We start from the raw sequence: 26,949 nt of genomic DNA on the forward strand, positions 1-26,949 counted from the left end.
TTTACAGCTTCATTAAAATAATTCTGGTAAAATAAAACAGTTGAGTTGTTTCCAGGTTAAGGTGCTTTTAAGCATATGTTAATATGAGGAATAGAAACTTCTTTTTCCTGGACTGTTCCACTAATAAATACATGCTTCCAAGAAGAAAATTAAACTGCTTTTAATATGGGGGAGCTCTACAGCTTTCAGTTAAATAGTACTGAATGATAAGAAGGATTTTTGTACTGAAATTAAAAATGCATTGGTAAATCAGATGAATTTTTGTCTGTACCGTGTCCCCATTACAAACAAAATACTAACAACACTGTTCCTGAAGCTTACCTGAGAATGTGATTAATGTTCAGTATTGCATATTCTAGTGTGTTTTTAGTAATATAAAAACCTGAATGTTTAAAAAAACCCCCCACAATTGCAAATTAAAGTAATAAATCAGAGTTACTGAAGTAATGCCTGCAGTATGCCACACTCATCCATGGGCACTGAGAGTATGGTATTTTGTCCCGCATACTTTGGCAGTAAAAGCCTCTTTATCAGTTACTGTCTTTCCAGTCACGCTTGTGTTCACGTCTTTGCTACATGCTCTGCTGATTACCTTGGAAAAGGGCAATGCTGTAACTGTTCAACTGACCTTTCAGTTTATTTTCTCTTGTGTAATATGAAACATGAGCTAACACAGTCTTAGTCTACTGATTTAAAGAAAGAAATCTGTCTCTACATTTCTGTAGCTTTCTGCTCAAATATGATGGATTTCCTCTGTAGTTATGTTAATGCAAAAAGAGCTCAGCTTAGTTCAGTTATCACCATAAAGAAGCAGACTATTGTAGCTAATTGTACACTAAAAAGTGTACAATTAATGCATAATTCAGACTATTTTGCAGCGGGATAGGGAGACAGTGACTTAAATTCAGAAATTTCATATGTATCAGATGTGTAAAACTATATAAATGAATTATACTACTGATAAATTGTTTCCCTTGTATACAGAGGAAAAAAAACCAAACCAGCATACAGAATTCCCCTGATTTTGTTATTGCTGTTTTATTTAGACTGTTCCCTCATGACAGGGAAGCTTTGAGTGCTTTGGCAGAGAGAGTATCCATAGCTGTGTTGTTCCAGGAAGCTGTAACACAGCTCAGTATCATAATGGTTTTGAGGGTGGATGTGTTGTTTTTTGGGGTGTAACTTTTAATTTTTTAAGAAGTAACTATATAGCTATATATCAATAGAGGGGAAGAGCTGGCCTTGTAGCAAGTGTTAATAGTTACGTATATGCTCTTTTCGCCTCTCTAGGTTCAACTGATGTCTCTTAAGGAGTTTGCTAGGCTTCTGATGGAAAGAAATTGCCTCTTGCTCCTTCTAAAAACTAGTAATTTGTTATACTTATCCTGTAAGGTGCATCCATGTGTTTTTAATAAACTGAAGGAGCTGATAAATGAACAAATGTGGCTATGTATAAGAAAACCTCTAAATATTGTGGGGAAAGGTGGTCTTAGAAGTGGGGTTGGCTTAGATAAGTCAGTGGAGCAATTACTATTGAACGATTGTATTAAGTTTACATTTGATGCATCTTGTGATCACTTCTGCATTAGTTCTGAATTGAGTGATGTATGTTATGAGGATGATGGCAAAAACATTACTGTTGTCAAATGCTGGTGAAGCCACTAAATTATCCTAATGTTTAAAGCAGAGAAGAGGCTTGATTCTAGTCCCTTGTATTGTGCAGAAGGCACAGTGCCACAGCTTAAGTCAGCAAATAGTCTTCTTGCTAAAATACTGCTGAAGGGTATTTATATTTATTAGACTTCATAGGCCTTTACACCTCTGTTAGAAATAGCAACCACTGGTAGAATGTCAAGAAAAGCTCTGTAGCTTCCCTTTTGTTTTCTGCCAGGTTTATTTTGTCATGCTCCTATGTACTAGACTGCACGTTGTTGTTAGGGCTTGACTTACATGTCATTGCACTTCAAATTATGTTGAAAAACATTGACCAGTTACTTGTCCTGTATCATCAACCTGTAACAGAGCAAGTGATCACTCATTTATTGTCCCCAAGCAAGTATTTCTTAAAATAAGATACTGCATTTAGTTTGAGATGCAGAGCTGTGTTGCAACTCCATCCTGAAATCATGGAATATCCAAAGAGAGTTGGGACTTACTCGTTATCTGCATAGCAGTGAAAAGGCTTTTGAAGTTTTTGCCTTTCTTGCTTATTCTTGTGATTTCTCTGGGTGGTCTTTTTCAGTACAAGTCATAACAGAAATGGTTTAACTGTGTTACTGCCTTATTGGAATAACTAGCCACAAGTTATTTGGATAACAGTTAATTTTATTACACCTGAAAGTAACTTAATATCATTGGACAACCCACAGAATCCTTAGTTTTCAGCTGAAAATGTGTTTAATTGTCTCTGACTTGGGAGAGAGGCAAAGTTCTTCTATAGTGAAAAACTCACTAGAGCAGCTAGAACCTGTGGGAAATTCAGATTTAGCCAGGCAGACTTTTCAAGACCATGATGTCAGAAACGTGTAACATCTTACTTTTTACATGCATAAAAAGCAAGGTTAAATGATTATCTCTTTCTGGATGCCTGTAAGCATCAGCCACTGCTATCTTGTACTCCTAGAGCATAATTCTCACAATTGTTCTAACGCTTCAAGGTTACATGTGTTCTGGTGTTACTTAATCTATTTAAATGTATATTAAAAAGATTACCTGAATGCAGAAAGTGCAAGTTAGTCATTTAAAACTATGAAGGTGATAAAAGTTAAATTATATTAGCTCTTCTGTTCTGCTTGAGATTTACTGAGACTTTACTTACTGTTGTGTAATACTCTGAATAGTCCAATGAAAGCTGACTAAAAGGAGGTGGAGAAAATAATAAAATAAAATCGAGGTTTCTGTTTTGATTTTATTTGGTTTTTTTTTTTTTTTTTCACTAATAACAAATGAAGTTGAAGCAACTGCAAGCAGGAATTTGCTTTTGCTCCAGAATTGTAGTTCATTGTGGTCTGATGCGTTTGATTTTTTAGACTGCAGAAATTTGCTTTAGGAAAAGCTTCATCCATCCTACTCCTGTCCTCCTTCAATCCATTCCCTTAAGCAGCTGAATGATGACTGACTGAGTGGGATAACTAATTACAGAGTAAAGGAGATGAGAATCAAGGACTCTGTAATCTGACCAGGGACTCTGCACTGACTGGTGTTAGTGAAAGTATGACTGCATCTTCCAAGTGACAGCAGCAGTATTAAAGGTGACTTGTGAATGGCTCCATGCTCTTTATTTTGAAATACCTAGAGGTCGCGTATCTTCAACTTATATTTTCATCTTTTCATTTTAGTTTTTTTCTTCTTTCAAGTGGTGAATGTCACAGAAGGAATAGAAATGGGCATTATTAATGATGTTTGATTGTCCGGTTTGATATTGCCACATGTTCTTTCTTTTACTACCTTGAGAGAAATTAATTCTATCTTGGCTTTCCAGGAAATCTCAGAGTACAGCACAGTCTTTGTCAGATACCTTACAGCTGTGCTTCATGAGGTAGCAGTTACCACCTCTGAGATTTATGTGTGGTGGCTAAAGATAAACGTTGCACTTAGTGGACTGTGCTGTGGAGATCAAAAAGCTCCTGGTCCTGATCCTGTGTGGATGGCTCTGTGTAGATGTATCAGATGAAATTTAGAGGCAGGAATACCTATTTGTAATCAGGCTCTATGAAATGCCATAGTGTGCTGGCTGTTGAATCTGACAGAGTTACTCTGAGGGTTGTGGCAGACCACAGGGGAGTGTGGTTTTCTAACATGGTTCTCTGAGCAGATTTCACTGCTACAGATGAATATCACTGACTAGATGCAAAAGTGGTAAGGGCTGCTTAAGTACAGAAATTTGACCAAGGTGTCATCGTATCTTAACGTTCAAACAGTTCTTCCTCTTCTGTAGCTATTGAGCTTTCTTAAAGATGTAGTTGGTGTTTACATGTTCAGTGTAGACACTTAGAGGGTAGCTGTCACTGCTAGTTGATGATAGCATTGCAAGATTATGGACATTCTCTAAAGAATGGGTTGCTGGTGACATCAGGGGAACTGCAGCTCTTGAGCCTTTCTTGGTATATAATTCAAAACCAGCTGTTAATATTTTCTCACATTCCTGCAGTAGACTATCAGAACTAAAATCAGCAATTTCCAATTCCTTATCTTCTAAATTTCAAAATGTGGCTTTATTTGAATAATATGTTACTGTAGGAAAATAAACTTTTAAAAGTTGTGACAGTTTATTCCTTGTCCTATAGAGAAGTAATCTATGAAAACAGTATTACATCTGTGAATGTGTGGTGCATCTACACTGATTATTATTTTTTGGGGGACATTGGACTAGATCTCCTTCCTACCCTAAGAAATGTGTGATTCCCTGATTCTGTGACTTTGTTTTGATTTTTTCCTTTCTTTTTTTTTTTGACCCTTTTGATTATCCCTAGGAATCGTAAACTAGAGTGTAGCTACGCCTTAACGGTTTGACAGTCTCTCCATATCAGTTGGTGAATATGATTTCCATCCTGCCCCGCCTCTGGCTTCATGCACTGTCGCAGTGAGCTTCATTCAGCAACTATGAACACAGCATGCAATCTCAGTGTTGTTTCAGGGATGTGATGGTTTAAATTCTTCTTTTCAGGATGTACAAATGCTTTAAAATCAAAACCCCTCCACTAAAAGTGCCCAGAGAGTCAGCAGGGCCCTGTTCTTTACCCCTGAGTACTATAACTGGAAAGCTGAAGGAAAATTTCGGGTCAGTGTCATTTTGGAGCAGAGGGTGATGGTCTGTTAGCCCTCAAGCAGAGCTCCTGTGCAGGGATGTTGGGAAGATCCTGAGATTTCAAAGCTCTGTAGCAGTTTTCCAGTCATAAGCTGGGGGGGGACCCAAAGCAGTTTTGAAAATGGAGTTCAGAAATCTCAGTAACTTTATGAATAGTGTTGTTCATTATATGTCTGTGATGGCACAAGACACGGTATGATGGCTTCTTGGCCTCTTCACTTGCCTGTTCACTGTTTTATTGTAATGCTGATACAGCTGCTTCTGTGGCAGGGAACTGTGGAAGGCTGGCAGTAAGAGGCAGCATTCCCCTAAGAGGCTTCAGGATTAAGCTGATAAGTAGATAAGTGAAATCTCAAAATCTAAAACAGTTTTGCTTAAGGCTCATTGCTTAAATGAGAAAGGGGAAAAACTAAACCATTTTCCCTTCTGTTGTTATTTTAGTCTTTCCAATGCCTACATTAGAAGAACTGTAAAGAAACATAATGGATGTAGCTGAGAGTTTTATTTTTGTTGGATTCTGGCTTTATTTTTGACCTTGGAACTACTGTAAACGTTTGTTTATTGCAAAGAGGGAGGATTTGGCCATGGAGTACCAAGTATGAAGGGCATTTCTCTTTACATCCTTTTTCCTTTGATACCTGAAGAATTTGGCTTTCATATGGTCAGAGGTACCACTGGCATTAATACTGGGCCAATACTGTAGAACTAAACTATGGCACAAAAGCTGATGTGGACAAAAAAAAAAAAAACAAACCTAAGAGATGAATAACTCCTGAAATCAGCATCATAAGCAGAAAAGGGACTAAAATGAAGAATTTCAGTGCTGACACCACAGGTCTTAAAACAAGCTGATGGTTCTGTAAACTGCAATAACTACAACTTTATAAAGAGGTATGAGAATGGGCATAAAAATATCTTGAAATTTTGCAGGTATTTTGGATTTAAGCACCGTACTGATGAAGTCTTGCATGCTTCTAAGGTCTTTGTGGGTATACTAGTTTCTGTTTAAATTCCTGTGTTGCTTAATAAAACTGAAGTTTATCTGTTTAAGTTTAAAATATTAGAATACCTTTTTGTTGTTTTACAAGGTGGCCAGGAAGGAGTTAATACCTCTGGTTGCTTGGAAGAATAAAAGACTTGAAGGCTTTATGTGAACCCTAATTCAGTATCTTGACCTACCATCATACTTCTTTAGTAGTCTGCCAAAAGCCTTATTTCATTAAGGCTGTTGGCTTTGGGGAGGCTTAAATTTCTTTTATCCTCCATACTGAGGTTACTAATTTTACCATATGCTTTAGACTTTTTTTTAATGGGATCAATAGCTGAATGAAGGCAGTGGTTGATAGGAGCTGCAGCATCAGCAGAGTTTTTCATATCATCATCATCATGGCTTGACTTCGCGAACGAAGATTTGGGAAGGGCATTTACCCACGCTTACTACAAGTGCGCTGATGACTAAGAAGGCCAATGTGGGATAGGCAAATCCGGCTACAAAAAGCACAGCAGAAGGTCTCCTTGGGTGGAACAGGTGGGACACGATTCTTCCTGCGTTGTCTTTTCTCCTCGAGACTAGTTCTTCGTGAACTCTCAAAGGAGTCAGCGGCATTATGTATGGTGTGCCTCCAAGTCTCCCGATTGGAGGCCAAGGTGGACCACTGATGGTAGTCAATATGGCCAAGGCTAAGGTATTGTTTCAGGGAGTCCTTGTATCTCTTCTTTGGGGCACCTCTCTTGCGGCTACCAGTGGCAAGTTCACCGTACAACACGATCTTGGGGAGGCGGTGATCCTTCATTCTAGAGACGTGCCCTGCCCAGCGCAGCTGCAGTTTCAGCAATGTGGCCTCGATGCTGGTGACCCCTGCCTGTTCGAGGACAGTGACATTAGACACATAGTCAGTCCAATGGATGTTTAGAATTGTACGGAGGCAGCGCTGATGAAAGCGTTCCAGGAGTTGCAGGTGATGACGGTAGATGACCCATGATTCAGACCCATATAAAAGAGTAGACAATACAATGGCTCTGTAGACACTGATCTTTGTACTTTTCTTCAGGTGTTTATTACACCAGACTCTTTTATGGAGTTTTCCAAAGGCTCTATATGCCTTTGCTATTCTGTTGTCTATCTCTTTGTCGATCGTGGCATCCGAGGAAATGATGCTTCCCAGATAGCTGAACTGCTGAACTGTCTTAAGGTCTGACTCGCCGATGGTAATATGGGGATGGTGATAATCTTCTTGCGGTGCAGGTTGGTAGAGGACTACTGTTTTCTTCAAGCTGACTTCCAGCCCAAAAACCTCAGCCGCCTCCGCAAAGCAAGATGTTTCATATCATGGTTACCAAATAAATAGAACACTCTTTGGGCAAGAACTGTATAGCTTTTCTTTTAACTGCAAGACTTCAAGCCATCTTTTTCTGGTAATTGTATAGTTATACTGTATAAGTTTTAGATCTCTGGGTATTCTTAAGACAAAATAGTTGAGGGTCTTTTAGGTGGTGGAAGTGTGAGGAGTAAGTGCTTACCTGAAATGTAAACCCTTGAAGTGGCTAATGACAGTACTGCCTCTACTTCTTCTCTATGAAGGCTTTTTTATTGGAAAGATACTTTCTGCATAGCCATTATACTAATTCATGTTTGATGTTTTAATCCTCCTACTATGGAAAGTCAGCCAATTCCTACACTTCTGTTGTAAGGCTTTAAACAAAGCTGCATATAAAGCATGGGATTTAAAGCAATGCTGTGTTACAAATTATGAATGTAACAATACAGAAAGCCTGTCATGACCCTGTTTCAAATGATGTTTACGGTTACCAGTACTTCACAATGACATAGTAGTGGAAAAAATGCTGGTGTAAAAGTGCGATTCTGTTACCAAATATCTTGTTTGAAGCTGGGTGTATGTGTATTTGGGGAAAGGCTTTCTTTCTAGTAAGTCTGAAGGAAACAACTTCAGTGTTTTACTTCTAAACCCCATTGGTCTGTTAACAGAGGTAAGGTGAATGGATATGGGACTTGAATTGAAAGGCTTGCTTTTTTGTAAGAACTCCAGGAGTTAAGGACTACAGTGAAAGCAGGCCCCTTCTGCTACCCACGCTTCTCAGATGTGTGTTGTACCTGCATGTGGTAAGGGACTTAATGTACAACTTCCTCCAGTTACTTGAGACCCCTGTACCTGATGTTACGTGAATCCTGTTGTTGCTCTATTTTGGTTTTTTTTTTTTTGTGTCCAAGAGGTAATGGTTGCACTTGTCAAGGTACACCTGGCTATAGTTTTTACTTGTAATCTTCCTCATTGTCACCTTTAATGCAGGGAACTGGAAAAATGTTAAGGTTTTGCAGCCACTCATTAAGCTGTGAAGACTTGAAATGTGTGAAAGCAGGCATCAGCCTTTTGTCCTGTCTTGCAGCTCTGGGTGCTGTTACTGACTATGTTCACATGTCCAGAATTTTACAAGATTGTCTCACTTTTGAAGTGTCCCATGTGTCCAGGGTCTGTCTGACTATATATATGTCATACAAGTATAGATGCGTAACTGAACATGACATAACTTCCACTTTTAACAATGTCATGTCTCTGTCTCTTCTTTTAACACCTGCATGCTATTAGTGAACAATATTTATCTTTGGAACAGAAATGTTTTTCCTGTCATTCTGTGTGTAATCCTGGAGTTTCAGTCTGACGGATCAAAAAAAGTCTTTCACAGTCTTCAGCAGCATAGAAATGACAGCTAAAATTTCTGTGAAAGCAAAACCTTAAGTTCCCTAAATCTGATTATGAGCATGCGCTCAATTTTTTCCTTTAAAGCAGCAACAGGATACAGAACGATGCTTCTGCTGTTTTACAAGGCCTTCTATGACAGGTAACCTTGTTCTGTGTCCAGATGAGCTTCATCTCCTGAAATTAGTTTTCAGAATAGTTTACAGCATAAGTAATTGATCCATTTCAGAAGCTACTGGGGTTTCTTCTTTGTGAACTTTGTGCAAGCTATAGTTCTATATTTGATAATTTCAGGAGGTTGTTGAAAAACCCAAAACATTGATTTCTAGATTATCATTTAAAAACAACTATGGAGACCCATTGTTGTTTAACAAGTCACGATTTCTGCAATGATAATGCAGCAGTAATACCTAAAATAACTTTCTCTATCACTAATCTATCATTGTAATAATGTTTTACATTCCTGATGAGCAACTTCTCTAATCTGCTCTCTTCCTTGACCTCCCCATCCTCCACAACAAATGATTTTTATTGAGCATGTAATTTTGCTCATCCCTATTGCCAAGTAAGCAAAAAGAGTAGGTTGGTTTTGTGTTTTTTTTTTTTACAGTAATACTCATGATAATTTCACATATTAATTATCATAGTCTCTGTTTCATGGTCTTGGTGTTTGCTTAGACTTTGAATTTACTGAAAGACAAAAATTGAAACCAGTGGATGTACTCTTACTGCTTTTATACAAGAATCTAGAGCTTACAAGGTGTTTATTACTATCAGTGGTTTTTTTTTTTTTTTTAAAGACATAAATCACAAAATTGCTTTCTGAAAGTCCATTTTCATCCCTTCCACCCCAGAAACTCACTCTCAAATCCTGCATTTGCTTGCTGCTTATTTCTTCGGAATGAGAAAAATGGGCTTGATTCCCCTTTGCTAGGGAGGACTCATCAGGGAAGAGCAGTGGGCCATGAGCATGTGTGTGTGTCTAGGTTATGTATCACATCCTTTTCGAAGGTTTCAGTCCCCCTCTGTGACCTGCTGTTCTTCTCTGTTAATAAATGTATCATTTACTTCCTCTGCATCTTTCAGAGGTTTGTATGACTAACTTGTGTTTAAGGATGAATTTTACCATTTTGTCCTGAATGTGGGAAATGCCCCATCCAGCCAAAGGTGTTCTTAAAGCTGTTGAAAATGTCTTTGTACAAAGTACAGGGAGAAAAAGATTAATTTTAAGTAGATAACCTACACCAAAACCCTTTTTTTTTTTTTATTTTAAGTTTGTCAAACTCATTGCTTCAGTTAGATCTTCTCAGGAGTTACAACAGCTTCCTACAGTGCACACAGAAGGGTTCCTGCTTCAGCTGCAGTGGAACTAGTTAAAAGTAATGCATGTGGCATGCAGCAATTTTGATACAGCTTATGTATGGCTGAGAAGTATGGATTTGTAGATACCACTGTCAGCTTGTTTGATGTAACCTATATATATTAAAGTAAGGCTTAAAATTTGAAAACTATACAAATCAAAAAGCTTCCCCCTCCTGCCCCACCCCAGGAAGAACTGTTCAAGAATGAAGTAATTTTGCCTTTACCAAATGCCATATACTGAGTTTTTGAGGCTGTTTGTGACTTGCTCAGTGTTTCTGTATTTAAACTTTATTTATATAGATCTTTCTGTGATTGCAGTTGGTTAAAACTTAAGTCAGTCGTCTGGGTTTGTGTGTATATGCAATACTTGCAAATCTACTTGCCCTCAAGCACTGTAATGAGCCCTAGTAGTTAATAATGCACTTCTGAGGACTATGCTCATGAGCAAGTTCTAAAGGAATGATGCAGGTGGATGGGCAAAAAGTTGTGTGTTTGCTATAGTGTATCCTGGGGCATTTTCAAATCTTGCTGATTTTAAAGTGAGCATCGGTCTTCCTAATAAAGACTTGCTGGGAGATTAACCTTAAAATTAGTCATAGTACTCGAAATTAGCATAGGTAGTGTTATTTTACCTTAACCAGTAAATGGGCATTTTAATCATATACTTTGAACTAATAAAGGGCCAATTCTAAAACATAACTTTAAAACAAATTCGAGTGCAGTGTCCAAGTTCTGACACTGCAAGTGGCTGCTTCCTTTTTACTAAAAAAGCATTATCCCATAGTGCTGTTTTGCTTCTTTCCTGTAGCTATTTCCTTTTTCAAAATGCAGTAAGTGTAATGAGGCAGGGAAGTTGTTCTTGATGGGATTCTTATTAGTGTTTAACACTTTGGAAGTCTCCATTTATGGAGAATATAAACTCATTTCTGATTTACCTTGGGGATGCCTTACTTAAAACCCCATATGGGCAGCATTAATTAAATGCTTAACTAAAGCTTTTAGCTGTGCTTCTTCACATAGTAGCTCACATCTTAGGAGACAAAGCTGACCCTCTCATGTGTATTGTCCACCTGATATGTGTTTCTTGAATTGATGGGAACTTTGTGAAAAACATAGCAAAACATCAGAAATTTTACTAGCAAATTTTTACATGAGACTTAAGGCATTTCAGGCCCTACTGGGGTAAGTAGGGTAAGGTCTATGTACTTACTTTCATGAAGTGGTAATTTTGTTTTCCAAATCACTGAAGTGTCAGGTGGCTGCAGTCTTGCTGGTGGCCTCTAAAGAAGTTGCATAAGGAGCTGCTTTCTGCGAGTGCCAGGCTAGTGTTAAGTTTCTCCATACTTACATGCTGTATTGCAAACTTTTAAGTGTCTTGAGATTGTCTATTAAAACTGGCTGTGAGGCGTGTAGCAGGCTTATACAATTCTTCCTAGGAGGTCTTTGTCCTGCTTTAATAAGATGGAAGAAAAAGTACTAGGCTGTTCTGAGTGTGAAGTTCTCCTGTTGTGTAGTAATACTGTGATTTCTTGAGTGCCAATCAGGAGGTGTAGTCTTAGTGTGAACTGTTCCCGTAAAATAGAGAAAATGCAGACAAATGTGGTGATTGCAGATTTGCACTGTGTATCAACCACAGAGAAGTTGTGTGGTTGGCATTTATTACATTTCTCTAGTTCTGTAGGGAGCAGTGAATCTGATATATAGTAGTCTGAAGATATAGTCTGACAGTGTGTCTCACTGAATGTATCTGGTTTTAATGTTCTTACACTTTTTAATGTAAGATACTAAACTTTCTACAAATGTATTTTTTTCACTGACAGATATTCTCTGTTTTATAACCACTTGAAGAACATTGAGGAGAATGAAGGTGGCCTTGATAAGTTTACCAAGAGTTACAAAACCTTTGGAGTTAACCAGTTGGCGGATGGTGGAATATATTGCAAAGAGTGGGCACCAGGAGCAGAAGCAGTGTTCCTCGCAGGTGACTTCAGTAAGTATTTTTAGGGTTACTTCTTCTCTCTTGCACTATGATTTAGGTCAATATCCTCTTGCCTTAAAGACAATTTTGTAGCAATGATGAAATTCGTGTAGTGAAAATCTATGTCATAGCTTAAACTAGTAACATTTCATTTCACATCACAGTACCCTAAGAATGTACATGTTTGTATTGTGTTGCTTGTATTATGCATGTATATATTTTAATACTCGCAAGGCAATTACTTGTATAAAGGATCTCGCCTGATCACACTGCAACTTTAGGCTGTGTCTAAACTACCTGGGGTTCTTCCTGAAGCTCTGCAGTTAGACTGTGTACCAAGGAGAAATAACAGGAATAATTTGCTTTACCTGCTTTCTGCTTTTACTGTTGCTGTCCAAGGATCAAGGCCTTTAGGAAATGCCACTCGTCATGAGGTTGTAGGCAGAAGTCCTGCTGAAAATAGTAACCTGTAATCAAATTAAATGCTTCTGGAAGAGTATGTGGTGCTCTGTTTTGAGGGGAGGAGAAGGAAGGATGTTGGCAGAACAGGGAAGTTCATTGCTTACTCTGAGAACCAAGAATATGATTCACTGAACTTGAGATTAAAATGTAGATTTACTCCTTACTTTGGAAGGGTAATTACACTACAACAGTATTCTGCAAATTCTTAAATGGAAGTGACATGCATTTTTCCTCTGAAGTCCTGCAATACCAATTTCACTCTCTCCTTTTTGTTCGGGGTCATGGGGGATCTAGTTCTGCTTTTCTCTTTGAGCTCTCTGTCCCTTCTTTAGGATTAGGTATTAGTCCATCAGGATACTAGGAATTCCATTGCTGACTCTTACTGAACTGAGACATTCTCTGTGAAATAATTTGGTTCATTTAACTGCATTTCATAACTATGCAGTGTTATTTATCCAGCTTTTCTTTTGCAGAAATACTGGTCTGGTGTATGTTCAGTCAGTGTATTTATATTACAAAAACTCTGAATTGCCAATTTGAGGTAATTAACTTTGTGTTTAAGCAGAAGTATTTAAATGTTGAGTTTTACTTCTTTCTTATCTTACCTTTGTTTGAGGAAACTATGGAAGAACAAACTCTGTATTTAAGGAAGTAATGAACTTGAAATTGTATGTGTAACTTTAAAATGGTAAGAGTTTTTATGTATGCCATTAGTTGTAGTATCTAGTGGTGCTTTCTAAAGTACTGTAGTTCAGCATCTGTAATACATGTGCAGTAATAAAGAAAAAAATGGACTATCTTGGCAGTGTGCTTCAGATCCATTAAGATTACTCTCAATGCTTTATAACAGTCTGTTTTAATACTGTCTTTCCATAGTCCTAAGATCAATACACTTGGAATAAGCAAAAGCAGATATTTAAATAGTCACATTATGCTTCAGTTTTCACAGTCATAAAATTCATCTATTATAATTGTCAGAAAACTGTATTCTTGCTTCCTGTTTAAGAACTCAATGGGAGGGTCTGTGTCCACTCTTCACTGTGATAATTTGAGTTCACAGACTATTATTTTCTAAAAAAGCTTGGGTTTGGTGTCTGCAGAGACTAACATAAAAGTTAATGCACTACTATTTTCAGCCATGGGCCTGTTTGATACAGGTAACCTAGTGAATGATAGAGTAGCTTTTCTTGAAATACTTCCTGTCTTTTTATTGGACTAAACGTTGATAAGATAGGTTATTCTAGCGCTTGAATTTTAATATGGGAATGAGATGTCCTCTTATTCACAAATCATGAGTACAATTCACCTACTGCCAATAATAATGATTTCAGCTATCACTACTGACTGCAAGGCAGCTAGATGAAGATATTTTATACTTTATATGTATAAACTACACAGAAAACTCTTGTCCTTACCCCTGTTCTACTTGCTGCAACCCCCCCCCCACACTGCTCATGGGGTTTATGTGGTGGATGTAAGTCTTCAACACTGTTGTAGTTTAACTTGGAATACATTTATTTTAAATATGTATTTTAATAGATGGCCATTTTAAAACCAGACTTTTAATGACATTAATGTTTAGAATTTAAAAAAGAGGGTCTAACTTGCAAATTGACTTAGCAGGTTGGTGGAGAAAGTAAACATATCATAGAATCATAGAATCCCACTTTGGAAGGGACCCCAAGGGTTATGTGGTCCAACCTTTCATGGCAAAGCAAGATTTGGCTGGATGAAAGGGTCTAGATCGCAAGTGTCCCAACACTGGGGATTCCACCACTATGCTGGGGAGACTTTTGTAATGGCTGATTGCTCTTGCTGTGAAAAGTTTTCATCTTGTGTCCAGTTGGAATATCCCAAGAATTAATTTGTACCCATTACCCTGTGTCATTTCCATGTGACTCCTTGTAAAAAGGCAGTCTCCATCTTCTTTGTAGCCACCGTTTACATACTGGAGTGTGGTGATAAGGTCTTCCCTAAGACTTCTTTTCTCAAGGCTGAAGAACCCCAGTTCTCTAACTCCTTTCTTACATGGCATGCTTCCCAGTCCTTCCTTTGTGGCCCTTCTCTGGACCCACTCCAGCCTGTCCACATCTTGTTTTGAAGAGTGGGGACCAAAACTGAACACAATATTTCAGGTGTGGCCTGACAAGCGCTGAGTAGAAAACGTATACCAGAATACAGTAGCTAAAAACTGGAATGGTTTTCTAAACTCTATTTCCTTTAAAATATTTCATGTAATACATCATATGAAGTAGAAATTTAGGACTAATATCTTAGAGTGGTTGTGTCTGCATGTAATGAAATGTGGCAGTAACAAGTTAAAAAACCCACTAAAAAGTATTTCTCTCTAATGTGGAAAACCTGTTTGTCCTGTGTCATATTAATCAGTCATAGCAAAGTATTCATTCCCAAAGGGAAAGGTGGCATACTTGGAAAGCCTAGAGGAATGGAAGATTGTCATTCAATTCAGATGAGCTATAATAATATTCTGATGAGAAATTGGGTTGCAGACTCCTAAGATTTAGATTCAGGTTGCGACAGGTATGTTTAATTAAAACTGAATCCCTTTAACCTTTCTTTAAGTATTCAAGCAGGTTAAAGTCTGAAGCTAAATTTATGATTATATTGTATTTAAATTGAATATCAGGATTACTTTTAATAATAAATTTTTCATAAAACTTTTTATAAAGAGAACTGTAATTGGACCATGTGAGGGGAAGTTGGGAATTTTAAACAAGGAAACAAATATGGAAATTTAATGACAGCAGATCTTTAGGTTTTAAATTGAAATGTGATGGTGTGTAATGTAAAAATAGTCAATTCATGCTTTGTATTTTAGTTCTTTAATAAGGAGATTCAATTTCTCAGTATTTTTGTGCCTCATTCTGCGACACTTTTAATGAATGGCATAGCTCCTAGTTGTAGAATAATTGTTAGTATCACTGTGCATTCTGGAAGAAAAGTAGAATCCAGTACAAATCTGTATTTGGATTCAAGAATGAGAAACATAAATTCAGGAAAATCCCAGTGCTTTCAGAGTTCTTTAACGCCTTTAAAACTCCATAATTGGAGAGAAGAAAGGATTGTATCTGTTTGTGTTCTGCTATGATGTTTTATGCCATCTGAGAAGTGTTAAATGAACATCCAAAACCATGAAGATTTGTCAATTAGTACCTTTAGCATCTCAGTGAATCAAGTTTATGAGGCAATTAGCTGAATTTCTGATACTAGAGGCAGTATTAACAGTGTAGCTACCTTAAAATCTCTCAGTAATAACACACTGAATATTTTACTTTCATGCTGTCTTGCTGAGGAACTCGGTGTCTAGTGGCAATTTATTGCTACTTTAAAATCAACTATTCCAAAATAAGTCACTGAATTGCAACTTCTGAGCATAACCCACAGAATTTGTTTGGGAACTAGAATACTTCAAATTGCATTTAGCTATGCAGAGACTCAGTAGGTTATCTGTAAGCAATATTCTAATTAAAACAAGAAAACCCCCAAACAAACACACACACAAAACCCCTCAACACTACTGGCTTTAAGACACTTGAAAGAGTAAAGTATGTGCATGCTAATTTGGAAGTTGTATTTGATGCAATACTGTAATATTTGTGTTTTCTGGCCTTTAGTTCTCTTTTTTCTTTGTCTTCCTTTCCCTCCTTCCCAGCTAACAGTAGATCTAAAATGTTGAGTACTCTGGAATGTCTGTTTGTTTTCTACTTTCTTTTCCTTGCACTAATGGGAAAGGCTTCTGCTGAAGGTAGAAGGATGGTGGGCTGGTTGGTTTTGGGAGGAGGTTTATTTATTATATAAGCTCTGACAGGTTTCTTCACAGTGAAGATAGGGGAATTTATGCCACCAGCCCTCATAATTTTGGTATCTGACAGCTGACTGGAAACTTTTCATAGTAGGAACTCTCCCTCCTCCAGACTTGACTCAAATTTGTACTAAATGGAGTCTAGATGCTAGTGTGATAGGATACCAAGCGTCTTGCTACTTTCTTCGAAGCTTCGTACAGAGAAATACCTAGATTTCATGCATAAAGTCAAACAGTGCTATACTTCTGTGGCTGCAGACTAGTGAAGGCAGTAGACTGAAGTATAAGCTGCTATTAATGTCCAGGGAGACTTCCTATCTGAGAAGTAATGACATGTGTTCTTATGTCAGTGAGCTGTTTAGCCACTTTTTAAGCAGATTATGTTAACGACCCTGCTGTTGAGCTGTTGGCCAGGAGGAAGACATAATTGGCCACTCTGTAGAGCAGTATAGTGCCATTAGAGAATCTCTCCATTACTGTCCCAAGCAAATGATATAAAGTATGTTGTGAGGTAGTGGGAGTTTGATGCCTCTCCCCATGTGTGAACTGCTATTTGTGTGGTATCTTTTCCTCAAGGATGCTGTGTGAATCCTTGCTGGACTTCATTATCTGGGCAGTTTTCAGTGGTTACAACATCTACACTGAAACATGTAAATTATTTGGTCAATGTGCAAGAAGTATTCCTCCACTCTCCTCCCCTATAAGAAGCAAGAGGAGTGTTAATTTCTGATACAGAACTTTAAGATAGCCATGAGCTTCACAGCTGTATGACTATAGATTTATCAATGTGGAAACAAAATTGGGCAGTGGAACAAGTCACTTAGTTTGATTTAGCTGGAAGTATTGCATTTGAATTGAGTTTTAATGTTAGGTGGTAGAATCCAAGCCATTATATCTTAAAAGTCAGTTCTAGATTAAAGCTCAATACATGATTCTCTGGCATGCCAAGGGTGCAGTTCCAAGTGACGAGTTCCCTTGTGCCTCATGTTTCTGAGGTAGGATGTAAGGGCCTGAACTTTTGTATAGAAGCTTTTTTTCTCTGTGTATGGCTTATGGGTTTTCTGTGACAGTGTCCTCGTTTCCAAAAACCTATTGAAGCTGATTACTTGAATTTCTGTTGCTGGTAAGCTTCTGAGCCTTTTTCTGTTTGTAGCTATTGGCAGAGTTTTTGAAGTTCCTGTTCTCAAACTGGAGATGCTTTATATTTTCAACTTATGAATAGTCTGCTATTCAGTGTTTGGCTGGTTGGGGATTGGTTTGGTTTGGTAGGGTTTGTGTTTTTTATTAATTGTGGGGTTTTTTGTTTAGTTTTTTTTCTTGTTTGTTTTCTGTTTTTTTATTTTTTTTTCCTTTTTCTGAAGGTTTTCTGGCTATCTTTTGCCAAGAACTCTGAAAACCAAGCAGTAAAACAAAAGGAAGCCTAAGCTGCTTCCTCCTTGAAGTCAGCCTTCAGTTGAAGAAGGCTTCTTCACGGGAAGAAGGTGGAAAGAGCTGGTAGTAATTCACATAAGGAGGGCTTGACTATCATAACCAAGTTCCTTAAAGCAGTCTTCCTGCAACTCAGGATGTCTGTTACTTTTTCATCTTTCTTCGGTTTTCTCATTTTTGCCTGAATGTATTTCAGACAATTTAGCTGTTTTGCAATTTACATTCCCTGAAATGAAATAAATGTAGAATCATAGAGTTTAAATTGGAAGGGGTCTTAAAGGCTCATCTAGTTGCAGCTCCCCGGCCACAGGCAGGGACACCTTCCACTAGACCAGGTTGCTCAAAGCCCGATCCAACCTGGCTTTGAACACTAGATATTTCTACTTGCTTGTCTAGGATGTGAGGTTTTAGGTTTTAAATCTACATTAAGCATTACTTTTCAGCCACTGATTTTTGTACCACCGTGTTTTTGTGGTATTAAAATCAGCAGTGGTTTTTGGGGAGTAGGATGTTTACTTTGATCAAAGGTGAAGTAGGAATAATTTAATCATGGTGAAATTGGAATTGGAGTGTGGTTTCCTAGTGAAAGTCTTACACATTTTATTGAAACTCTCTTGAATGTGTATGGTGATACCAGATATCACAGTGTTTGTCTGTTCTCACTGAAGTTTATTCTGGGAAAGATGCAACAGTGTTAATACATTTGAATTGTGCTTGGATAGTACTTAATAATTTTTTTTTATACTGCAGATGGCTGGAATCCATTTTCTCATCCATATAAGAAGATGGAATATGGGAAGTGGGAGTTACTCATTCCACCTGGACAAGATGGTTGTCCTCTTGTGCCCCATGGATCAAGGCTAAAGGTGTTGGTTTTAGACTTATTCTGTCAAATTCTTGTAACCCTTCTTACTCAGTTATCCTGTTTTCTTTTAAATACTTTCATCACCTTTTAATTGTTCTAAGAAGCAGAATCGGTTTATCTGCTTGTGCAAATTGACCTCAGTGAGTGAAACCATTAACATCTAACTCTTTGTGATGATTAAGAACAGGCAGAAGTTACTGAAATGTGGATGATCTTTAAGGTCCCTTCTAACCCAAACCATTCTATGATTCTATAATTTGTGTAATCATAGTACTATATTTTCAGGGCTCCCATCAACTATAAACTAGCATGCTATAAAAATCCTGATTTTTCTGCTGAAAATCAGCTTAGGTAAACAGGAAATTTGCTGAAACAGAGATATTCATGATGCTCTGGAAATACTTTCTTGATATGTATGAAATTATGGGTGAAACTTAGTAATAATTGTTCAAGGATAAGAGAGCTGTGTTATAGACAAGGAAAGAAGACAGTTGCCTGCAACTCTTAACACAGTGATTATGCAGTAATGTATGAGACTGCAGGATAGTTACTTAATATTTTTTGTGTTTTTGAGGTGTAAATAGGTTAGATTTTTTGCTTGTTGCTAAATTTACCTTTTATGTTGTATCTGCAAAACAATTGATCTCACCTACTATAGGATATTCTCTGCTTAGTGCAGAGATAAGAGGTGTAAATGATGAGTAATGATAGTTATAAACATAATAGCAAAGAGCAGATAATCTTAAACATGTTTGGAATAATTTAAGATGATTTTTGTGCCTCTTGCTATATAAACACTGGTCATATCTCCTAATTTTGAAGTACAGTTCTTATAGTACCTTTTCCATTCACCATTTTCCTTGAAATATAAACTCCATGAAGCAAAGATTGCATTGTGCATAATTTGTTCAGTATGCAGAGTTTTTGGCTACTGATCAGTCTTCGTCCTGATGCACTGGTAAGATGATTTGCTATGGTTCTGTTGTTGCTCTGAGTCTTCCGAAAAGCCATCCGTCTTCTGCTGGCAGAGCAGAATGTGGCTTTGTTTTCCTCTCTTTGACTTATGTTTAGTATTTATTATTTTAGGCTCTTTCACCATTTAATTGTGCTTTTACATGGTCGGTTTTAAACAAAGATGTATGTAGTTGTCACTGCCAAACAGACTCTTGAAGCTGGACTGTTCTGTTTGCCTCTGAGAGATTTGCTTATTTATTTGCTTATTTATATAAGTTCAAAGATTTAGAAACTTGATTCGAAGTGTAATGATCATTGATGATTTCATCTGTATGGAACTGCTCCCAAGCCTGTCTTCCCAAGGGCTTCCCAAGCCCTGTAACTTCTCTAGTAAGCTTTCCTGACACTTTGGTTTGTTTCCATGATGCTTACACAACTGAATCCAACACATTACAATGTTTAGTTTCAATGTATTTAGACGGTATAACCAACATGGTGAAAACTCTCCAGTTTAAGGTAGGTCTAAAATGGTTTATCTGTCACAAAACCTGGAATGAGGTTGCAGTATTCTCATGCAACCTATGCAACCTATTCTCCTGCAGTATTCTCATGCTGGAGAGGGACTCTTCACTAGGGACTGTAGTGATGGGACAAGGGGTAATGGGTTAAAACTTAAATATGGGAAGTTTAGATTGGATATAAGGAAGAAGTTCTTTACTGTAAGGGTGGTGAGGCATCGGAATGGATTGCCCAGGGAGGTTGTGAATGCACCATCCTTGGTGGTGTTCAAGGCCAGGTTGGACAGAGCCTTGGGTGGCATAGTTTAGTGTGACGTGTCCCTGCCCATAGCAGGGGAGTTGGAACTAGATGATCTTAAGGTCCTTTCCAGCCCTAACTCTTCTATGATTCTATTCCATGTGGTAGATATGTACATTACCCTCATACTATGGCTTCATTCCACTAATGGATTCAGAAAATTATTGCTCTTTAAGTTTCCCTTGACTACATGGTTCTGGTGGTTCACAGGATTTGTGTGGTAGAGCATAGTTTTGCCAGGGTCCCTCTGGATGGCATTCCTTCCCTCCAGCATACCAACTGAACCACACAGCTTGGTGTCACTGGCAAACTTGCTGAGGGCGCACTCAATCCCACTGTCCATGTAACTGACAAAGATGTTGAACAAGACTGGTCTTAACACCGATCCCTGAGGGACACTGCTTGTTACTGGTCTCCAACCGGACACTGAGCCATTGTCCACAACTCTTTGCGTGTGGCTGTCCAACCAGTTCTTTATCCACTGAGTGGTCCACTTATCAAATTGATGTCTCTCCAATTTAGAGGCAAGGATGTCATGTAGGACAGTGTCAAATGCTTTACACAGGTCCAGGAAGACGACGTCAACTGCTCTACCCCTGTCTATCGGTTCCATAGCCCTATCTTAGAAGGCCACCAAATTGGTCAGGCAGAATTTGCCCTTAGTGAAGCCATGCTGGCTGTCACCAAGCACCTTGCTGTTTTTCATGTGCCTTAGCATGCTTTCTGGGAGAATCTGCTCCAAGTTTTTGCCAGGCACAGAGGTGAGACTGACTGGTCTGTAATTCCCTGGGTCATCCATTTTCCCCTTCTTGAAAATGGGGGTTATATTTCCCTTTTTCCAGTCATCGGGAACTTCACCTGACCACCATAATTTTTAAAATATGGTGGACTTTGTTCATGTAGAAGCTGAGAATATTCAGTTGTCTGTAGATGGAAATTACTATGCAGATTGCAGAGCTAACATTTAAATGCAGAGGGGCTGTTGTCTGTGAGCACTAGACTAGGCAACAGAAAGTATTTCTTTTCAGCAGTGAAGGTAGTCCCCTTTTTGCTTTAATAAGGAATGATATGAAAATAACAGGTTTTAAAGCTGCTTTTTTGCCAATATTATTCTTAAATGTGTAAGTTAAAATAGTCAACTTCAGACATTTATGCAGTGATTTGATTAATCTGCCTGGGGGAAAAAGTCTCTTCCAGAAGGCCCTTATCTTTATCTTCTGTCTCCACTGTTTTCATCTTTATTTCTATGCAAGTGAATGCCAAGCTCTGAAACGGAGACAAGGTCATTCCTTTTAAATAAGTAATTTCTAAGCCAGAATGGGAAATGGATGGAGTGTGGCTGGTGACACTAATTTAGATCAGGTCACAAAATATTTTTGTGGGAAAATGGATGAGGAGCAGAGGTCAAACATTCGCCTGTTTCCAGTAGTAGTTGACTGTCTACTACAGCTCTTCAGTCAGTCTTCTTGTAAGTAAATACAAACATTGAAGAAAGTGAGTAATTAAAAAAGCTGCTATAGATCTTCTGATACATTTCTGTGTGAAGGAGTGGATGTTTATGACAGTTGAATGACTCCCTTGTGGATTATGACATCCATCTACAAAATGTTACCTGCTAGAACAGGGTATTGTATTTTTCTCCCATGGATCAGTTGGGAGCTTAGAGTGAGTGAAGTGAACAAATACAGTTGCTGCTATGACTGTGCTGTGTTTGATTTTCTTTTTTCTGCCTAAACTTCTGGCAGATGTCCTAAACTGAGTACAGATTAAAAAACAAGCACCAAAAAAATCACATCCCAAACTAAACTCTATGCTTTTAATGAATTAAGTCACTTTACCCCTGTTTCTTTATTTTAATGTGTGTAGTTATAAAGATGGTTTCTTTAAATGTTAGCATGCTTGTCATTCTAACAGTGATGAAAGTTGGAGGTGGGTGTCCTTATCTTCTCTCATGGTTGAAAATAACTGAATTCTTCCTTTATTGTCAGAGTATTCTTAATTAGCTTTCCACAATATAGAATAAGCTTTTAGGGAAAATTAGCATGGGTAGGCTTCTTCAGCAAGTCTTGTCATGTGCTGTCATATGCATACAGGAGCAGTGTTCCACTTTGTTCTTTTACTATTTATTTAGAAACGAGTTTTACAACTGCTTAAAAATGCCTGCAAATTGAGTTTTCACCAAAGTCCGTAAGATGCTAATTTTGATATGGAATCAGTGGAGTTTAAGTGTGGGGACAGTATGGTAAAAATAGAGATATTAGTGTCTGCACTGGGGACTTGTTTAATATTCTTGATAGGAATACTGGGGAACAGTACAGGAAATGCAGATTAATCATGGTTAGAAACACCTAAAAGTACATTTTGTATCCATGGGGTGCTGGGGAGAGGGAAGTTAGTTATAAAGAATATTATTAAAACTTAATCGTTAGAGTTTTTACTACTCTGTCCTATGCTTCATATAGTATATCTGCATGCTCTGTTGTTAACTTGCAAACCCTGAAAAGGAATCAAATATGGTGAGCAGGTAGGTTAATTAGTGTCAGTGAACCACTGTTAGTAAAATTCATCAGGTGTAATTACTGTCACTGATGAAGTAGATGGTGTTGCAGCTGACCCTACTGATCAGGAAGTCCAGCAGCATAGTATCAGACTGGCTTTGAGTTCAGGTCTCATGCGCTTCAAGCAGTTTGCAGTCAAAACGTGAAGGTGTTTTTTAATGAGAATGTGAAAACCTGGGAAACTTTAATAACGGGATAATAGGATAGCAGTTAAGATTCTAGGTATAGAAGTATTTCTGTGGCATAAGATGTAAATGGAATCGTAAAATGCCTAGTTGGAGGGGAGCTCAAGGATCATATGGTCCAGCCTTTCTTGGCAAAAGCCATAGGCTAGTCAAGATGGCCCAGCACCCTGTCCACTGAATTTTAAGTGTCCAGTGTTGGGGAATCCACCACTTCCTTGGGACATAATTCCTGTGACTGATTGTTCTCAGCATGAAATATGTTATGTGCAGTTAGACAACTTTTATAAGGGGAGCCCCAGGTACCACTAGCAGAGGAATAAAACTTTATTTCAATGGGAAGCTTCCTGAGGAAGTGTTCACTGGTTTCTTACATTTACAAATATAACCACTTTTAATATTTGTCTTCACCTTAGCTGGGGGGTAGGCAGTATCCTTGCTCATAGTCTGTTAAGTTTCATGTCACTTAAATTTCATGTCTTAAAAGAGTGTATAGGCTGGAAAGGAAAGTAAAAATCACCAGGTACGCTAAGTTGAACAGGTAATGAAGTAAGTGTTCTGCAGCATCATGGTATGTAAACTGCGTGCAAGTAGAGCAGGTGTGTCATTCCTGGCATTTTGAGCTTTAGGGAACAGGACTTAAGTCATCTGGCGTATACATTTCTAGATAACAGTGGTGCTGAATAGGAAGTAAAGCGCTAGTTAAATCTGTGGCAATACCATTCATGTTTCATTGCTTGATTGTAAGCCATGACCCTTCAGCACATTACCATAGACTAATCTGGGTTACAGATTAGGTTGGCTAGTAGGAGGAATTGTTATTTTATTGGGAGGTAAATGGTCTCTTGACTTTGCCTGTCTGGATTTGTTAAACAATGTGCAACTACTTGTGGATTCATAGGAGAGGTTGTAGCAGCGATGAGGCATTGTAATGCAGTGGACTTTTGTCTTTGGAGACTTTTTCTGCAGACTGAGCTCAGCACTTCAAAATATCCTCATTCAGCTATTTTGGCAGGCTTAGTTCTCTTGTGACTGCAAGATTGCACAATTCTTTGGTAGAAGGTTTTGCTATTTAAAGATACTTTCCTTTGAATTTATCCACACAGAAGACTACTGGCTTCAGTTAATAGTTGGTGTCTGTTAAATCAAAACATGGGGAGTTTTTGGAGGAAAAGGGAGAGAGAGTTTAAAGAAGGGGTCTTGAAAAGGAATTTAAGGTCTTAAGAGTACATATTAAGTATATATGAACATGGCTCTCTTTTTTAGGGGAATTGTTTTGAAGGTAGGGCCCCTTATTAGGTAAAGCCTCTGACACTCTTTGGTGTAACTTACTGGTATGTGCTTTCTAATTTTCAGCTGTATGGGTCTGTAATGTTTAGAGAAGATTATAGGTCAAGGAGAAAGTGGAAGATAAGCTTTGGATGTATTCCCCACCTTGGATGTCAAGTCTTGTCAGATAGTATCTGTACCAGCAACACAGCCAACATCAGAGCTAAGAAGGAATTCCCTGAGTCATTATGATAAAGCATTCAAGGGATGTTACTTTAGAATGTCACAGAGCAGTTAAGTTAATGACCCTAACAAGATATGGAGAGGATCAAGTGAGCTCATCCATGACAGATGACCTCAGGACAGAAGGAGCACATACGTGATGATTCTCTTCACTTTTTTTATTCTACACCAAATAGTGTGATCTAATATGTTAGATACTCTTGAGTTGTTGAGCAAGGAGAGGACAGAAGAAGGGGCTGTGGGCTACCCCCCATTATAAGAAGACATTATAATGGAGTATGTTACAGGAAGTGGAGGGTGTTGAGCATAACCTGCCTCATCCCCAAATGACATTTCACTGTCAGTTTGCAACAGCTGTGAGTGGGAGCATCAAAAAGCAAGCATGCTATTCCACAGCTACCCAACTGCAAGGTGCATTATGCAGCTGTTGTCCTTTACACAAACACTTAATAGTTGAGGATAAGTAATCCTTAATGCTTGGTTGCCCCTATTACATCCTTCAGCAGCTTCTTTTCTACTTGACATGGCTTGAAACAACTCTAATAAGTTACACTTATTGTGTGTAATGTGCTTGATTATTACGGTTGCTTTTCAAACCCCAGGCTTCTCAGTTACGTAATACATATATGAATGCTTTTTTATTATGCTTACAAATTTTTATAGTCTTTGAGCTACATCACTGTTGTTATAGTAACTTGATTCTGGTTAAGTCACAATGGGGGGGGGAGTATTTCTTGAACTCTGTAGTTTAGATTCCTTTGACTTACTAAGCTGGCTTTTAAAACTTTGATCAGAACTTAGCTTCTAGCCTGACAGAGAAGCTTGAATGCTGGCCTGCAGCATTCAACCTGTGGTGGTACCCTGTAGTAAAAATAAACTTGTTATCCCTCAATAATGCCACCTTTGTGCAGCTAACACTTATAAAGCCCATTGTTACTTCCTTTGGAAATTAATGGGCTTTTAGGATAATTAATTGAAATGTTGTCTTTATACTTGTGCCTGTTGAAATCTACTAGGAATGTTTCTGTGTGGTATTGCTTTCATTTTTAACAACCCTCCTATGGTTTCCTGGATTTTAACAGTTTGATTTTACTATTGTATTTTTATCTCTATCTACATAGGTATGTATTTTTATAATACTAGGCTACTGACTCCCTTTTCTGATTTTTTTAATATTCAAATAGATATAATGGATAATATAGTATTTTCTATATTTTTATTAGTGTTTTCTGATTTATGTTAGTTTTCAAAGAGAAGCATGGGAATGGAAAATAGAGCAGAAGGTTTCCTTGTAAATCTGATATAGTAAGGTAGCTAAACGGGTTCTTAGGTTCTTCAATTGAAATGCATAATTCGCAAATGGAGCTATGTCTCCCTCCTTTGGAAGATTAAGGCATGGCTTCGTGCCTTTTGCTGCTTTTGTATCTTGATTTTTATCTTTTATTATAGTTTATTTTCTTTCCCCAGGGAAGAAAGGGAGGGGAAAGAAGGTGGAATTGTGAACAAATATTACTTGTCCCTAATAAGTTTAGAATCTAAAAGCTGATATTGTGATATACTTACAGCTAAATAATCTGCACAGCAAATAAACCCCTCTCCCAACGGTTTCTGAAGCACACAGATTCCTCCCTTTGTTAAACACATAAGCCACCTGAGAAGTATTACTGTGTGTCCAATACCTCAGTACTTTTTCAATATTTGATTTGAATGCTTGTCCCTTTAATAGAAATAAATTTATTTGCCAGAAATTTGCCTGTAAGAAAAAAATAAACCAATCAAACAAACTCTACAACTTTGTCTCAGCTGACTTAATTTTGACAGTAATCTTAATCTCTTGAAGAAAAAGAAGTTGGAGAAAGGGGGAGTTGGCATAACATGACTCCAGTTTTCTATTGCTTTTTCTTTCCAGTTAACCGGTTTGCATTTTAGGAAGGAGAGCAGTTTGGCAGAAGCAACACACTGTCCATTCTTTCAGAAACTTCTTTTCAAGGTTTATACTCAATTAGCTTGTTAGGAAATAAGACCAGTGACTGTAAGCACCTTAATAGATATGCTTGATTTCTTCTGGGTGTTTTGGAGCGGTAGTAATAGAGCATGGTAAAGTCTTTCAGTGGAAAGTAAGTACTGGAAAAATCACCTGTTTTCCATGCTTCACCCTGCACTGATTTAGGTGGAGGGTTCTTCCATGCAGAGAAGTCTGAATTCTAGTCCTGGGTTCTGCAGCAGGTTGCATTACCTTACTGGAAAGTATTCTGCTGCAGCAGAACAACAACATTGCCTCTAAACTAGTGCTTCTCTTACAAACCAGTATGACCTGTAGGAAGAGAATGGTAATAGTTGCAGTGTGGTTTCCTCTGTGTGAGTGGGGGAGATAGGGGTGGTGGGATTTTATTTACTTTTATAAATGGGCTCAATTTAGGTCATCTCTGGCAAAAGATCATCAGAACTGTGTGTTCTATCCTGGGTGCTAAACTCAGATATTCTTT

At 38.0% G+C, this 26,949-nt stretch overlaps 1 protein-coding gene across 2 annotated transcripts in view; it reads left to right on the forward strand.

Moving 5' to 3' along the window:
* GBE1 (1,4-alpha-glucan branching enzyme 1) overlaps positions 1-26,949 on the forward strand; it is a 150,646-nt gene that overhangs the window by 21,064 nt on the left and 102,633 nt on the right. For both annotated transcript variants that reach the window (XM_061362270.1, XM_061362271.1), the window contains exons 2-3: positions 11,706-11,875; positions 18,327-18,442. In XM_061362270.1, the coding sequence (XP_061218254.1) occupies positions 11,706-11,875; positions 18,327-18,442 (286 nt within the window). The remainder of the gene's footprint in view (positions 1-11,705; positions 11,876-18,326; positions 18,443-26,949) is intronic.

Source organism: Neopsephotus bourkii, unplaced genomic scaffold, assembly GCF_033783945.1.
Source record: "Neopsephotus bourkii isolate Nb327-2 ecotype Australia unplaced genomic scaffold, CSIRO-AGI_Nbou_v1 NB_1111, whole genome shotgun sequence".
NCBI lineage: Eukaryota > Metazoa > Chordata > Aves > Psittaciformes > Psittacidae > Neopsephotus > Neopsephotus bourkii.